The sequence below is a fragment of the Perna viridis genome, chromosome 1, assembly GCF_037379345.1.
Source record: "Perna viridis isolate PV_CMFRI_1.1 ecotype Kerala chromosome 1, ASM3737934v1, whole genome shotgun sequence".
NCBI classification, from domain to species: Eukaryota; Metazoa; Mollusca; class Bivalvia; order Mytilida; family Mytilidae; genus Perna; species Perna viridis.
Genome location: NC_142445.1, coordinates 37,153,237 through 37,168,591, shown reverse-complemented (window position 1 = coordinate 37,168,591; position 15,355 = coordinate 37,153,237). Strand labels below are relative to the sequence as shown.

Sequence of the window (15,355 nt, the reverse complement as noted above, 5' to 3'; positions counted from 1 at the left end):
CTTCCAGCTGCTCTTGGGAAAGTAAGTATAAACCATATTCAGAGAACTTCCAAAATTATTTGAATTCAGCCAGAAAACATTTATTTTCTATATTTCCTTGTTGGCATCTTATAAATGAAAGCATTGAAGTTTTTTATCTTGTAAAATTTGTAAACTACAAATTCAGGGCAGGTGTACTGGAATATTGTAAAGACATTTACAAAAGTTCAGGAACTAAATTTAAGAAAATATAACTGTACCCAAGTGAACTTTACTGGCTGTACTTTATGTGATTAAAGTGCACACATTAACAAAAACTTGATGTCAGCATTAAAATATTGGTCCATTTTTCAAAATCTAAGCTCATCAACAAAATGCAGTCAGAAATGGTAAAATACCTTTAGATTAGAAATTAATGACTTAGCCTGAATTCATTGAGGATTAAACTGTTGGAAGTTGTTACACTGAAAGGATATTTAGATTGTGATTAGATCTACTTTCATCCAGATCCACTGAACAATTCTGCATCACTTGCATTATGATGCTTCCAAGCAATTAGAGAAATGAAAGCAATTATTCAACAATGCAGAATCAGCAATTTGTCGTATTATGTAATATATCCTTGTGTGACCAAACACATTCTCATTTCTGGCCCTAAGTACAAGTCATCATTGTCAATGTGATCTATCAGGTGTATATAAATCAAGGACAGAAATCAGTCAAGTATAAAAATTAGGTCACATTTGTCTGATGAGCTGAATGTACATATAAAACCATTGTACACAACTGGGCACTGGAAAATGAAATCAGTCTACTGTAAAAATTAGGTCAATTGAGTCTGATAATTCAGTGAAGAACACATGGGCAGCAAAATGGACAATAAACAAAACAAATTTATTGTGGAGGAGGTAAAGACATACAAACAAGCAAAATATACTAGAAAATGCAAATCCTTTGTCATCTGAGATGGAGGTTAACTACCAATGATAGCAAAATTTATATCATTACGGGAAATACAATACACAGACAAAACTAACTTCTGTCAAATGTATAGACCTTTTAACAACTTAAATGTTCATGTGGTAAAATAGCAGTCAAAATTACATTAAGATAAATGATTTAACATTTAGCTTTTAAAGGTTCTCTACCTCAAAATTTAAAATATTATTCAACAACTACAGAAATTAAACAACACTTACTTGCATCGCCATCATTGGTGCCAAAAAGATCCCTGAAATAGAAAAAAAAGTACATATTACATATAACCAGGGGAAAACAAGAAAAAGACTAATACAAGAAATGATGACTAAGTTTTCTATTACTAGAACTTATGTCCCATATTTTTCCATAGAACACTTACATTTTAGACAAAGAATTGGAAACCCTCTACTGGTCAGTCAGATATTATCCATAATCAAAACCACTAATATTCAGTACATCATGAAACATTTGATTGAAATGGATTAGTGATGTTAGCTTCAGTGATTTTAATGCAGCACAACATGGGGTCTCCTCAAAGTCAACATCTGTCTCAATTTGGGCAGTATTTAATATGTAAAACAAACTTTATTATCTGTACCATCTTAATCCACAGTATTAGAGGAACCACAGTACATAGGTTTAATGTAACTTTTCCATTTATTCATTTTCAGTTCAGATAAATATTATTTTTGACAATTCTGGTTGAAATTTGAAAGGAATTTTGCAATAACCATACTATAAACTCTTCATCTATAAATTCAGATATTTAAATTTTTAATCTTTTATTTGATATTTATTTGTTATACTTTTAAATTAAAATAGGAATTAGATTTTCACTTCAGATAAGATAAAATAATATTCAAATCATTTTTCATTTGACTCAGCAAATGTATTTAAATTTTCCACTTCTGTCACAATGCAGAAATTTTGTATTATTGTTCAAACAGTGTACTGTAAAGACTTATGAACCTCAATCAGATCCAAATCAAAGGTATATACAATACAAAAATATATTTCCTGGTATATAAATCAACAATAATATGAAGGTTGATGTATTTGCCCTGATAGATTGGGCTATTTTACTATTTTTACAGGGGGTGGGGCAGGCTCAAAATATACTTTGAACTACCCACTGGACAGCCTATTTGTGATTACACAGCTTAATGGACAAGGTATTGTACTTAATATTATGGCATGGAAATTTCTCTTTTCAATTTTAGAATGCACTGAAATATCCTAAAATTCCTGTTCTCAAATATCTATTTCATTCATGCACAAATGTCCTCCCAATGAGCTTAAACATCTTGCATCTATTTTTTCACAGTTTCTCTGATGAAACTAACTATTTTGGTCTAGTTTTTAATTGCCTTAAATGTGAACTTAACTGATCCCATGCACTTTCAAGTTTGCTTTAAGTCACTCATGAAATGCATTGTGCAACTTGCAGTGGAAAGATTAAAAAGAAATTAATAGTATGATAAATGTTCCTGCTCATAACATTTTAACTTGAATGCATGGAAGCATTCAGACAATTAATTTCAAGTGATTCTTAAGAGCAACAATTATTTGCCGATTTTGTTCCTATTTGTAAAAGTACATGGTAATCACAGTCCTTTGACAGCATTACCTCTTTTACAAAAAAGTTAACTAAAAACTTCAAAAGCGCATTCAATTTGCAAAGTGGAGGAAATAATTTTCTAAGATCAGATTGTTGGTAAAATAGGCTGCTATAATAGTAATGACTTAAAAAATAATCAGTTATAAATAATGAAAGCATTTATGTTTTTTACAGTTCCCTTAACTTGAAACAAGCCTTTCAAAGAGGAGAAAAATATGCAAAATTTCTGAAGGAAAATGATCTGTCAATATAAATTACAATAAATAAATACATACAATGAAACCATAAAAAATGGCAAAAATGCAAAGGTGCAAAATTTCATTACTTTTTGACAGCAAGTGAACAAAAATAAGACTCATGAACCAAGAGATACAATATACTCACATTTCTGTTAAAATCTTATTAATAAATTTACATATTTAAGTATTATTCCCATTCAAAATTAAACATTTTCTGATTTTGAAGTTTCCAAATAGACCCATTAAATGTAACATGGCATAACCAATGGTCTAGTACACCATAAGAAGGAAATTTAATGGGGGAAATCTTCAAAAGGCACTCAATGAATAGAATCTTTTGTCAGGTAGCAAAGAGGGGTAATAAAATAAGGTGTCAGGGCTACAGGTGTACATAGGTGACTCCAATAAGAGGATTCCACACTTTATTGTCACACCTATTGTCTACAATTCACACCTTGATAATCTGACAACTCTTTGGAGATTTTTGATACATTGTGTTATGTTATTGAATTTGTGTATAAAATTAGATTTTCTAAGTTCAATGTGGTGTTCTTGATATATTGATTAAAAAAAATATAGTAACATACAGAAATAATTGGACAGGAACTTAATAGCATGGTAATCAAGTCAAACAAATCTACACACAAATTTGAATAATAAGGGAACATTAGGAACTTAATTTACAATCACAAATTTTCCATATTACTAACATCATCCTAGCTTTTCTTACATTCATTATTTCTAAACTATAGGTATCAAAGGCAAATCGCTTTAATACTCAGCAAGTCCTACTTCAACCTATAGTGTGGTCCTTGACACATTTAAAAATGCATTGTTTATGTATAGACATTGTGTTCAGTCACATCTATCAACTGAAAATAACAAAAACCTTTTACCACATAAATAGACACCAGCCAAGGCTATTCAAAAGATTTTGCAATCATAACATGAAATTGCATGCATTGTCATGCTAGGTATATCTTACTCATTCCACAAAGTGAACAAGGACTAAGTCCCATGAAACAGGAAGTTGTTATCAGACAGCAACTGAAACTCATTACAACATTTACTACATCTAAATAAAGCCACATATAAAATTTGAAATCAATCCATCAAAAAGGTACCAAGATTTTTTAATGAAAATTTTGATGGATGGAATGGCAGATAAATAGACTGAGAAGGTGATTCCAATATGCCACCCACTATTTAACAAAGATATTTTGTGGGCTCTCTGTGCCCTCCTTTGGGGATTCTCTGGATCCGCCACTGAGTGTGGAAAAAGTCATAAGACAAATCAAAACTAAAGCATATCAAAATGATGGACAGACCTTTAATTCCAAGTTTTTTTACGCAGGGCAAAAATATATGACACATTGACACGTTACGGTACATTAGATAAAAAGACCTTGACCAACAATTTTTCATCCCTTTTTGTTAATTAAAACTGATAATACTCCCATGTAAAAACAGCTGAATGTCACTTCCTATTCAGAAAAGCAATGTGCTTCTCAGCCATACAAAATTTCAATTAACTACAGAAGTGATATTTCTAGATAATAATTTACATCAAGCCTTACAGAAGCAAATTTTCAATAACTTCAAAGTTTCAAATTTATTAACTAAACATTAAAAGATGCAAACTGCCTAGAGACAAGTAATCCTTACAGATTTTTCTGTAATTACAATATTGGATTTTGAAGACGATGCATGGTATTAATAATTGATCCTGCGAAGAAGTATGTTCAATATGTTGTAGAAAGCATGTTCAATACGATTCAGCTCAATTTGGTGTCCATTAGCTGTGACTTAATAGAATTCTAATTGAGTAAATGACGAAGCATGTAACAGCAACAATTTGCTGGAATTCACATTTTTTACAGTAAAAGAGATATATTTCTCCTCTAACAAGCACAAAGTGTGGTTAAGAAAATACCAAAGAAATCACTTGTTGAACCTGTTACATCTGACTCCTGTTTAATCATATACTGTCCATTAAATCATAAAATCATGGTTTTTCAACCTGTGTAATTCAACAATCTGTCTGTCTATTTTGACTTTTTTTTTGGAGTACCAATGTCTGGGATAAGACAGGTTGCATGGTATTGTATAGGGTGGCTACCTGCATTATAGTAGGCAGAGAAATTTAAATAGCCAGTTCATTGACTTGGCTAAAGGCTTTATTCTTTAGACAAAAAAGGTTTGTTGCTGGCCTTTCAAAGAGTAGTCTAAGGTTTGATCCTGTGTAACGAAGGTACAATTTTGTTAGTCCAATAATGCTCTCCCACTACAAGTATAATTGGGTAGTTAAAATAACCTTGACCCATAACCAAAAGTTTCTAAACTTAAGAGGATATATAAAGTATTAAAGAACTTAACTGCAGGAAAAAAAACAATCTTACAAACATGCCTATCTTAAGCCTTGGTGACTACAATAACCTTTGACTTTTAAACTCCAAAACCAATCAGGTTTGACCTTGGATTTTATGATGCCATTAAAATATAAGTTTTCTGATTCCACAGAGACAAACTTCATCAAAATAATATTCACCTATCTTCTTAATGTTTCAAGAAATCAAAGCTGTTTATTTGTTTCATCTGTAGCCTTACTACAGTGCTGATTGTGTCTTCAGTCGACCATGTAGCATTTTATACTGGAGATAGAATTTTCAATTTGTGTATAGATGACAGTAATAGCCTGTAGGGACATGATATTGATTCATATCAAAGATTATATTCTATAATCTCATTTTCCAAGTCAAATTATGAATATTTTTTTTCCTTTTTTTGTTATAACACCACTGAACATGCATTTTTACTAACAAATCTATTAATTGGTAATTTATGTATGTAACAATGACTTTGGAGCAAATCAATCATCAATCTCCTTATTCTAATCTTTCCAAGTTACTGCCTCAGCTGTTAAAGACCTAGTTCATTGATTTAAACATAAAAATACCTTTAGTAAAGTTATAACTTTTAACCATCCAATCTACTACAATATGACCAGGTCTATGACTGAACAAACAAATTTAGAATAACTATCAACATAAATTTGTTATCACTTTACTTGTATCCGGACAACATTATTTTCCACTAACACAAAAACTCTAAATGGATGGGTTATCTTAGAGAACAAAGAGTATTGTAGCAATGCTATAATATTTTTTTTAGCATCTTGCATTGTTAATACATGATATTAGTTCATATTGTTCTGATAGGGTGAGAATTCATGTCTTGAGTTTTAATTGAGTAAATGCAATTAAGCATGCACACATTTTAATTCTAGATTCAGCTGTTTTGTTTCTCAGAGCTATTCAATATTTTTTTTATATATAAGGCAAATCTGATTGCCACAAGACTTTAAAGCAGCAGACATTAAGAATATTGGACAAATTTGCACAAAAGCAATGGCTTAGTTAAGGACAAAAGGATGTTACCTACAATTCAATTAAAGCAAAGATACATGCACATGTTTTGTTGGTTAATGTAGCCTCTGCTAGTTTAACTTCTTGGTACTGGATTATGTTTCCTTTTTTGATATTTTTGGTCTTTAGCCCTTCTTGTACAAGTTTAATTTTGAATAAGACCTTCCAATGTATTTGATTCTTATGCTGCTGATGGGATGTTACCCTGTTATGTACAGGAAATTAACAATACTAATATGAATGGTGGTTTTGTATTTATATACCAGTACTAGTCATTCCATTGGTATTACATAATATATATGTACTGTCATAATTCTCTACAAATAGCTCTGTAATGTACATAACCAAATGTCTACAAACTCATGGTCTGACATCCAAATAAGATGTTATTAATGTTAATTCCTACTCTAATAAACCTCAAGGAGACAGAATGACCACACAATGATATAGCAAATAAATCCTGTCAGGTTAAGTGACCAGAAATGACATTAACTTGAAATGAGTGATTGATGTTGTACAGACTTTCCAGTACATTAAACTAAAGCATTACTAGCTACAATCTGTAGTGATGATTTCTCTCTTATTTAGTATCTTTTTTAGCTAAAACTGAACCAACTTCTTTACTCTGAAAATGCCAAGAGACATGGCAACTACAAGTGTCCAACCACTGCATCTGGAACAAGTGCCAAACTCTCTTTAAAAAAAATAATGAGGTTATTATGGTCAGGTTGTATCTACAGATATTGCTTAAATGATCACATTCTTTAAAGTAAAAATACTTTCCTATACTTTTCAAAAACAAATATATAAAGAAGGGGTTAAGTTATGGACTGTGTAAGCAAAGGAACTAAGCAGGAGAACTATTCAAAGAATTTTCAGACTGACAAAGGTTAGCATGACCTGTACTGATTTAAGACATCTTAGTCATAGGGTATACCAACACTGACATTTACCTCAGCCAATATCCACAACATTCCCTCCCCTTTCTCAAATTCAGAATGAAAGACATAGACATATGTCTAACAAATTAACCAAGATGTATGGGCATGCAGATTAAAACCTAATCCTGATTAATGGTGTTTATATGTGTGATCTTAAATATTTTGTCGTTTTCCATCATTTTCTCAACAAAAGGATAAGACAGGTACATTTAGAGTTATTGGATTGATAAACACCATGCCAAGTTTCCAATTTCTTCAAATTCTTACGTTTCTCAGACATATTACCATGAATTTCACATTATTTTCTATAAATCTTCGTTCTGTAGCAATACATTGGTTAATATTGAAATTCCAAGCAAATACTAATATGGGTGTTCCATAGTTAAAAAAATATTTTAGTATTTTATTCTAATTTGTAGAAAATTTTTGTCAAGCTTATATCCAAGATTTCCTTAGTCAGTCTCAATAAGGAAATAAACATATTCTTGATCAGAACATAAATATTTTTGAAACCCATTAAGGAAAACTACATGCTGAACATTTTGTTTAAGCCACCAACATTATCAAATGTATAATGTTGGATATGTTAAGATATTTTCATAGCAATTTGATTCCACGGAGGCCATCTTCCAATAATAATTAAAAAAAAAAGATCTACAAAGAAATACATGTACAAAAAGACATTTAAAATTGTTGTCAAGCATAGGTATATTTTAAAAGGGTGATTACAGTACTATATAAGTTCAAAGATTACTCCAATAAAGCTATCAATCAGAACAAAATACACTTTATCACCAAAATGTGTACTTATTTGTAAGACAAGGAGTATTTTCTGAGCTTGTCTTGTTAATCCCTAAGATAACATGATAAATAAGCTGTGAAAAGCCTTGGTTTGTAACAACATAAGAATTTCTTTGGCATATACAAATGTACTTTTGTATTTTGTTCCTTTTATGGGTTTTACTTAAACCAACAGGAAGGAACTGAAGTATCAACTTAAGCAAAAACAAATAGATAAATGAAAGTTCAATTTTTTTTTCTAATTTTGTAGAAATGCTTCTTCCTTATTCATCTTTATGGTAGAGCCAAACCTAAATTTGTATCTAGACTCAGAATTATTTTTTACACTGGTTCAAATGGAGAATAGAAAGGAACTAAAATTTCGTAAAAAATGTGTAAAGGAATTAGGAATACATTATTGTATAAGTAAATTTGAATTCCACTGTACTGAAGGTTTTATATGTCAAATTTTATTCTAATACTTTTTGGAAATAGCATCTTTGTATGTAGCTTCTCAAAATTATGACACCAAGTATTTAAAACTTAATCTAATTTGTTTTTTTCCTCTAATCCATCAAAATGGAAGACTTTTAAAGTATGTGCAAAATACATGAATACAAAGATGAGTTTCAAAAGATACAAAGAAAGAATGTTTTTCTTCATTTTAAAAATTAAATAAAAATATTTGGTCATGGTTTATGTCTCATTTTCTTTCAGATCTAGGAACAATACACAATAAAGACTAATACATGTACATGTTCAATCACTTAAACAAGAATTAAAAGTCATTGATTCATTTATACATTTTTTTTTTCCTTGATAGAATAGCAGTATTAGGTTTGACATGGTATACAAGTTTCCTTATATGTACCATAATCCACCATGTAATAGAGATATGGAACATGAACCATGTAATGTTTCCTATCAAATTAAACAAAAACTAAAGTATGTTTTATGTTCCAAAATACACATGTCAAAAGGTCAATATCCAAGGATTGAACTCATGTAATTACAATACAATATTCAACATCATGTGGTGTGGAATAATATAGACTTTATTAAGTGGAATTTATTTGTTTATTCACGTCAGAAAAAATGGGTTTCTTTTAAACCCACCAACATGTGGCCATTATCCCAATGTTTGTCACTCAAATTACTTTTTAGGCAGATACAAATGTTTAACTTTATTTAAAAACAACACCCTAAGCAAGGAAGAAGAGGAGATTGTCCTAAATATGAACTTGACTAGAATTGTCAAGTGCTTGCATAATTACTTACTTAAATTGGATATTCTGATAAAATTATCAAGGAGAAAATGCATTAAGCTGTAACTGAACTTCCAAAATTGATAAAAAATATGACATGGTGAAATAAATGAACTAAATGCATGTAAGAAAATTGAGCCAATTGAAGCTAAATAACTTCAAACAGTATATATTGATACATTCCACTCAACCCAAGAGAAAATGACATAAATATTTAAACAAAGGAATTACTAATGTCAATTTAATTCTGTTATTTACCATCAACATGTCTTAGGTAAAAGAAAGATGAAAGGGTAAAAGGACAAGCTATTTCCGTGGCGACCAGGTATATTTCGGTACACTACAGAGCTATCTCCAGTAAAATAGCATATTAACTTTTTTGCCTTTGAAGTTGCTGAAATAAATGAATATGTTCTTAATTTGGACTTTATCTTTTCATAAATTATTTATTATAGTCCTGAATCTCTTTTTTCATATTTTTCATCCGAGTATAATTGCATAATCTTGTTTTTCCCACAAAAATTTTAAATGTTCTTTTTAAGATTAATTTGAACGAGATTGCTGAGATTAAAATCAACACATGGCTCAAAATGAAATAAACCCATAACTGTCATAATAAAATATTCACTAAACTGTTTCAACTTTATTTTTTTCTTCTATTCTGATGTAAGTATAAGATAAGAAAGCCCACCACATTGCTCTAACTATATCAAGGTATGCTTACTTTATTACAACTAATAGCTTTCAAATAAGAGCCAGAAATATAATTAAAAAAGCAATTTTCACCTGGTATGATGAGCTTCTTAATTTGTGATGGCGGTATTTACATGACAATCTGAACCCCAAAGAAATCTAATCTGAACTCTAATTGACATTTGCTTGGTTCCTATTTATATATATAAAACAAAAAACAAAAACGTATATGAACATAAAACTATTTCAAATGTAGGAAAAATGTTGAATATAAATATCCTTCTAAGAAAGTTAGGATCTCAATTTCATTTTGCAGGGATACAGAGATCAGATTGTCTTCAGTTACAGCAAATAAATATCATTGATTTTTTTAATTATGTTTTAGAAAATACTTTGTGGAATAATTTAATTTTCAATAAATAAATTCAACAAAAAATTATATCAATTTCTTTAAATCTGAATATTTGTCAAATTTGTTACAACAAAATCTGTAAAGACTTACCCAAGATTAAGTTTGTGAATATCCGTTTCCCAGTCACCTTTCTTTTTCTTATTATTTCTCATCCTGTTTTTCCTATGTCTCCTCGACTCTTTATTTTTTGACATACTAGACAGCACACTCTTACAAACAGAACCAATTTACATAATGAAATGATCAAATAGCCCCAAAAACTATTTCTTGGGAATGTGCAAAAAATTCCTAGTTAACTTCACAAGAAATGTAAATCATAGCCTCTTAAGTCTGGTTTTTGGCACAAATTAAAAATTCCATTTGACAGAGAGTGAAATAAACCTTCTCTAAGCAGGTGCTCCCATCACTCTATGGTCATATTTCACAGTGATTTATCTAATACAACTGTTGGTCAAAAAACAACTTTTTCCTCCTTATAAATCCTCCAAATTAATCTCCTATAAGATATGTACTCGCCATTCTGATAGTAAACTAGAGATAATCACCCACTATAGAATAAACATGTCCAGTATCGATATAAAAAATGATGAACAGTTAACTACCTATCCACAGAGAACAAGCTCAGCTGGCTTGTTGATGTAGGTAGAGTGAACTAGTATTGATGTTTTTACGTTGACCTTATATCACATGGGCAGTATCTGTCCTCTGTTAATCAGACATATATAGTAACTGTAATCGTTATGTAGCTGTCTCGCTAACATTCTCCTTTGACAAATGACACGGATATGCTTTTCTTATTTTGTACTCTGTAATCCTTTAAGAATGGAAGTCTTAAAGTGAATGCATTGACTTCCAAGTCTCTGCTTTCACAGAAATTTTCTACTCAAATGAAAAAACAATCACAGTTTTCATAGTAAATCCTATTTTTAAAATATTCAATTAAATGGCAATTTTCCTTTCAAAATAAGATTTTTAATTTGAATTCCATTAGTGGCCACTTAAAAAAAAAAGACTTTTTAATTATAAAATGCAGAAAAATTACTTAAACTTTTGCTGACATTTCACATAAAACTGTCAAAATTCACACAAAGCACGATTTTAAAGGAAAAAATTGAATGAATTTTAAGTCTTTCTTCATACTGACAGTTCACATTTGACTGATAATTGGTCAAACTGTTACACTGTTTATATAACCAAATACATGCAATTTTCCTGTTAAAATGATATATAACACACTAAGACAAATGTTTACACAACAAAATAGAATTTTTTGAAGGTTTTATTATTCAAAACACTTCACACAAAACTGATAAATCAAATAGAAATCCACTTTTATAGCAAAATATAGATAAAGTGATCTTCAAACAATAAAAAATGGTGTGATAATCCCTTACTGACAGTGTGTTACTCTAACATAAACTGTGACTAACTCCACAAAACTTAATAATTTCTGCCAACAATTATCTAATCTGGGTCCTAGTTTGTCACAGATGTAAATATCCAAAAAGACTTTTGGCTGGATATTGTATAAAAGAAAATTTGTAACTTTAGAACCAGCATGTAATTCAAGAAAAGAAAATACGACTTGTGATAGGTTTTGAAAAAATACAAATACACTCTATTTTAACAAGGTTTCGAATAGAGAGAATGTGAGGTTATTATTAATGATGTGCAGAGAAAAAAAAATGTCAAAATTCTGCAAAAGTAAGGCAGGAAATTAGGGAGGAAAAAAATTAGTCTGAAAACGCAGACGCCACCTTTGCCAAAGTTTATCTCTTATTATCACATCTTGAATAAGATTAAACACCAAACTCTGTCATATCTGTTTAAAAAGACATTCATATAAAATGACGTTTTGATGAAAGACCAGTTGCTGAGTTGCAGCACACACTTTGGATAGTAAAGGGTTGGGTTACGCTATTTATACTTTAACTAAGTAAATATATTAGGACATAAAGTTTACATAGGTAGATAAATATTTGAATGCATCAATAAACGACTTGTTTTATGGATTTTACAACTGCAAAAACTTTTAATTCATGACCGAGTAATAAACCATTGATATTACAGTTAACTTTTAGTGTTGTTAATGGAATATATTTTAAGAAATATGACTACCAGATACAAAGGTTATTAGTGAATAACAGCAAGCAGTTTTTTATCCATTTTGATAAAAAAAAAAAATAATGGTATTCTATGACTATCCTCTGAATTATTACAACCATAAATCACTGGAAGTTACTGGCGTGCCCTCATTTCTTGATCTGACATTAACAACCCATGCTATGACACAATATAGAAAAAAGAATGGTCATCTTTATACTTGCACTGTAACTGCTAAGGAATAGTTGAGTCTAGAGTTTCACTGCAATAGATGGATAGGATGCCAAAAACTTCCACATAATAAAGATTGTCACCCCATGGGAAGAATGGTCATTTCTCTACATGTCAAGATATACCTGCACTAAAGTCTCAGCTTTTTCAAAGATGGATGGGTTGCCACTTAGTTCAACCCACGAAAGAAAAAATTATATCCAATGACATAAAAAAGTTAAAAAAGATAATGGCAATCTCTTTACATGTCAAGAAATTCTTCCACCAAAGTCTTGGTTCTCCAAGATGGATGGGATGCCATTAAGTCCAACCCACATTAAAAAATTACATCCCATGATATAAAAAGTTAAAAAACAAGTAGCAATCTCTTTACATGTCAAGAAATACTTGCACTTAAGTTTCAGTTCACTTGCAACCTTAAGATATAATATGAGTACTTGGTACATGTATTACTGGCATACCAATTACTGACAGCTAAACAAATTACAGGGCAGAGAATTTACACCAGCTTGAAATTTATAGGTTTTGTGTTAAAATGGAGAAACTGTATGAAATTTCAGACAACCTGACTACTATGAATTTTTAATGAATTTCCAAGGTTTGTGAAATGATAATATTGCACTATTAACATGTGCTAATATCTTCAGCACAAACAGAATATTGTCCTTGTGGCACTAGAATTTGGGGAACTTCAAAATTATTTTTTGTATGTACCCTTTGACCCCCTTTTTCTCTTTGATAATCTGATTAAAGAAGTGATACAAAATACTTTTTAGAACATAAATTTAAAAATGCTAATTTTTCTAGAATAAAGTAATCTTTATATGCAACATCAATAAATGTCTTGCATTCAAAGTATCTTTTCCAATTTCCACAACTTCAACTTAAAAAAAAAGTCACAAAAATAACATGCTTGCAAGTGACAGTGAATTTCAAGCACTTTTATCTTTAATCTTAAAGGACAACATTTTCCTTTTTTTATTTCAAAATCTGATCCCTATTTGTTTTTGTAAAATATTATAAAATGTCATAAAAGCAATTGATGTGTCTGAGATAAAAGATATAATCCACAAAGATGTGTCTGGTATAATATTTTCCCATTTCCTTTAACAAATACAACTTACTCCTTTTACATTAACCTCCCATTAAGGTAAAAAAATACTTCAAAGTTATGTATTCAAAATAAATCATGAGAAATACCTTAATCCTGAAATCTCCCATAATGGTGTATACTTATCAGATTGACTGTCAGAGAGAGGATCATTGAATTAACAATACATTTTCACCTCTTTATAATAAAATCATGTTTCTTTTTTTAATCTGTTCTTTTAATCTCATACTTCTATGTTTTCTGTATAATAAAATTTTACAAAGATTAGATTTATTCCTTAAAATTTTATTTTTTATTTATATTGGACAGGCTGATTTAGCATGGATTATGTGCTGGGTGATCCTTTTAACACATATGTAAGTTTATTTGTACCCAACAAGACCTAAGGAATATAAATTAAAGATACCTGATTCTGGAAAATTTTAAATTTCAATAAAATTCATTCTTTCTCCCTGTGGTGCAATCTTTGTAGATAAATGAGACTTGAGACTTGCCTATAATAGTTTTTGGTTTGACACCTGCTGTTTAAATATAATAGTTGTTTTTCTAATATTTTCCTTTGCTAAATTGGGCAGAAAAAAACACCACTTAACTAGATAAAAGAATTTTTTTATGCAATTGTTAAGACTGATAAGGCATACTCAAACTATGCTCTGGAAAATGTTTTTTTTTTAAATAACCTGTACTAGTAATTTTTTTCATGTATGTGAACAGGAGAGGGCAGAGGGGTTGAAAAAAGGAACCTGGTGAAATATTGTAAATGAGCTGTCCTAACAAACTTTTATCCCCACTGCAGAATGTGTGATCCTAAAATATATACCCACATCTTCATAAAAACTTGCTCAAAACCCAAAATTCTGACAATATGCAATTTTCCATAGAGTGATCTAACACTATAAAATTATCAGAATCCAGGAATAGAGAAAAGAGAAGTTTGAGGAAACTTTATGTAGGACAGATGAACAGAAAGAGACTGAAACCTGTATTACCCTCCAAATTTCAATTGCAGGAATTATAAAAAGTAGTGAATAAAAATGCATATCTATGTTTTTAACATGTGCTTGTGTTAACGAATTACTTTTTCGAAGGAACGAACTTTTTTTTTTTACTTACTTAAAATCATAACACATGTGCCCCAAGAGGTAATTAGCATGGAAATGTGTAAATAAACCATAAAACTTGATGACAAAATAAATAACAGAATATGCGAACAAAAGAAAAGACTTCATGACTATGAATACATCATATTAATTTACTTCAGAAAAGTAGAAATTATCTATTAAATAGGTCTATCCAGTGAATAAAAAGAATTAGAAACCAGATTATCAACATAAAGCATTGATTTGTGTAGTTTTTAAAGATCACGTAGCATACCCACTCAATTTGATTCAAGACTATTGCATTTCAATTTTTTTAAACCTGAAGGTCAAATTATTTTATTTACACAATTTTTCATAATATAGAATTTCACATTTTTTCATCACTTTCCATGTTAAATCATATCATTTCATAAGATAAATGTATTGTGTCAACCCACCTATAGCATTAAAATACTACAGAGGAGGCAGTTAGAGTTA

General features: G+C 30.0%; 1 protein-coding gene across 8 annotated transcripts in view; it reads right to left on the bottom strand.

Annotated features, from left to right (window-relative positions):
- The window catches only part of LOC148628592 (inactive tyrosine-protein kinase transmembrane receptor ROR1-like), a 138,940-nt gene that overhangs the window by 29,918 nt on the left and 93,667 nt on the right, over nucleotides 1–15,355 (bottom strand). For 7 of the 8 annotated variants that reach the window (XM_088590643.1, XM_088590662.1, XM_088590673.1 and 4 more), the window contains one exon: nucleotides 1,179–1,210. In XM_088590643.1, coding sequence (XP_088446769.1) covers nucleotides 1,179–1,210 — 32 coding nt within the window. Of the gene's footprint in view, nucleotides 1–1,178; nucleotides 1,211–10,423; nucleotides 11,277–15,355 lie in introns of those variants that run through there. The other variant, XM_088590690.1, reaches the window with a different exon arrangement.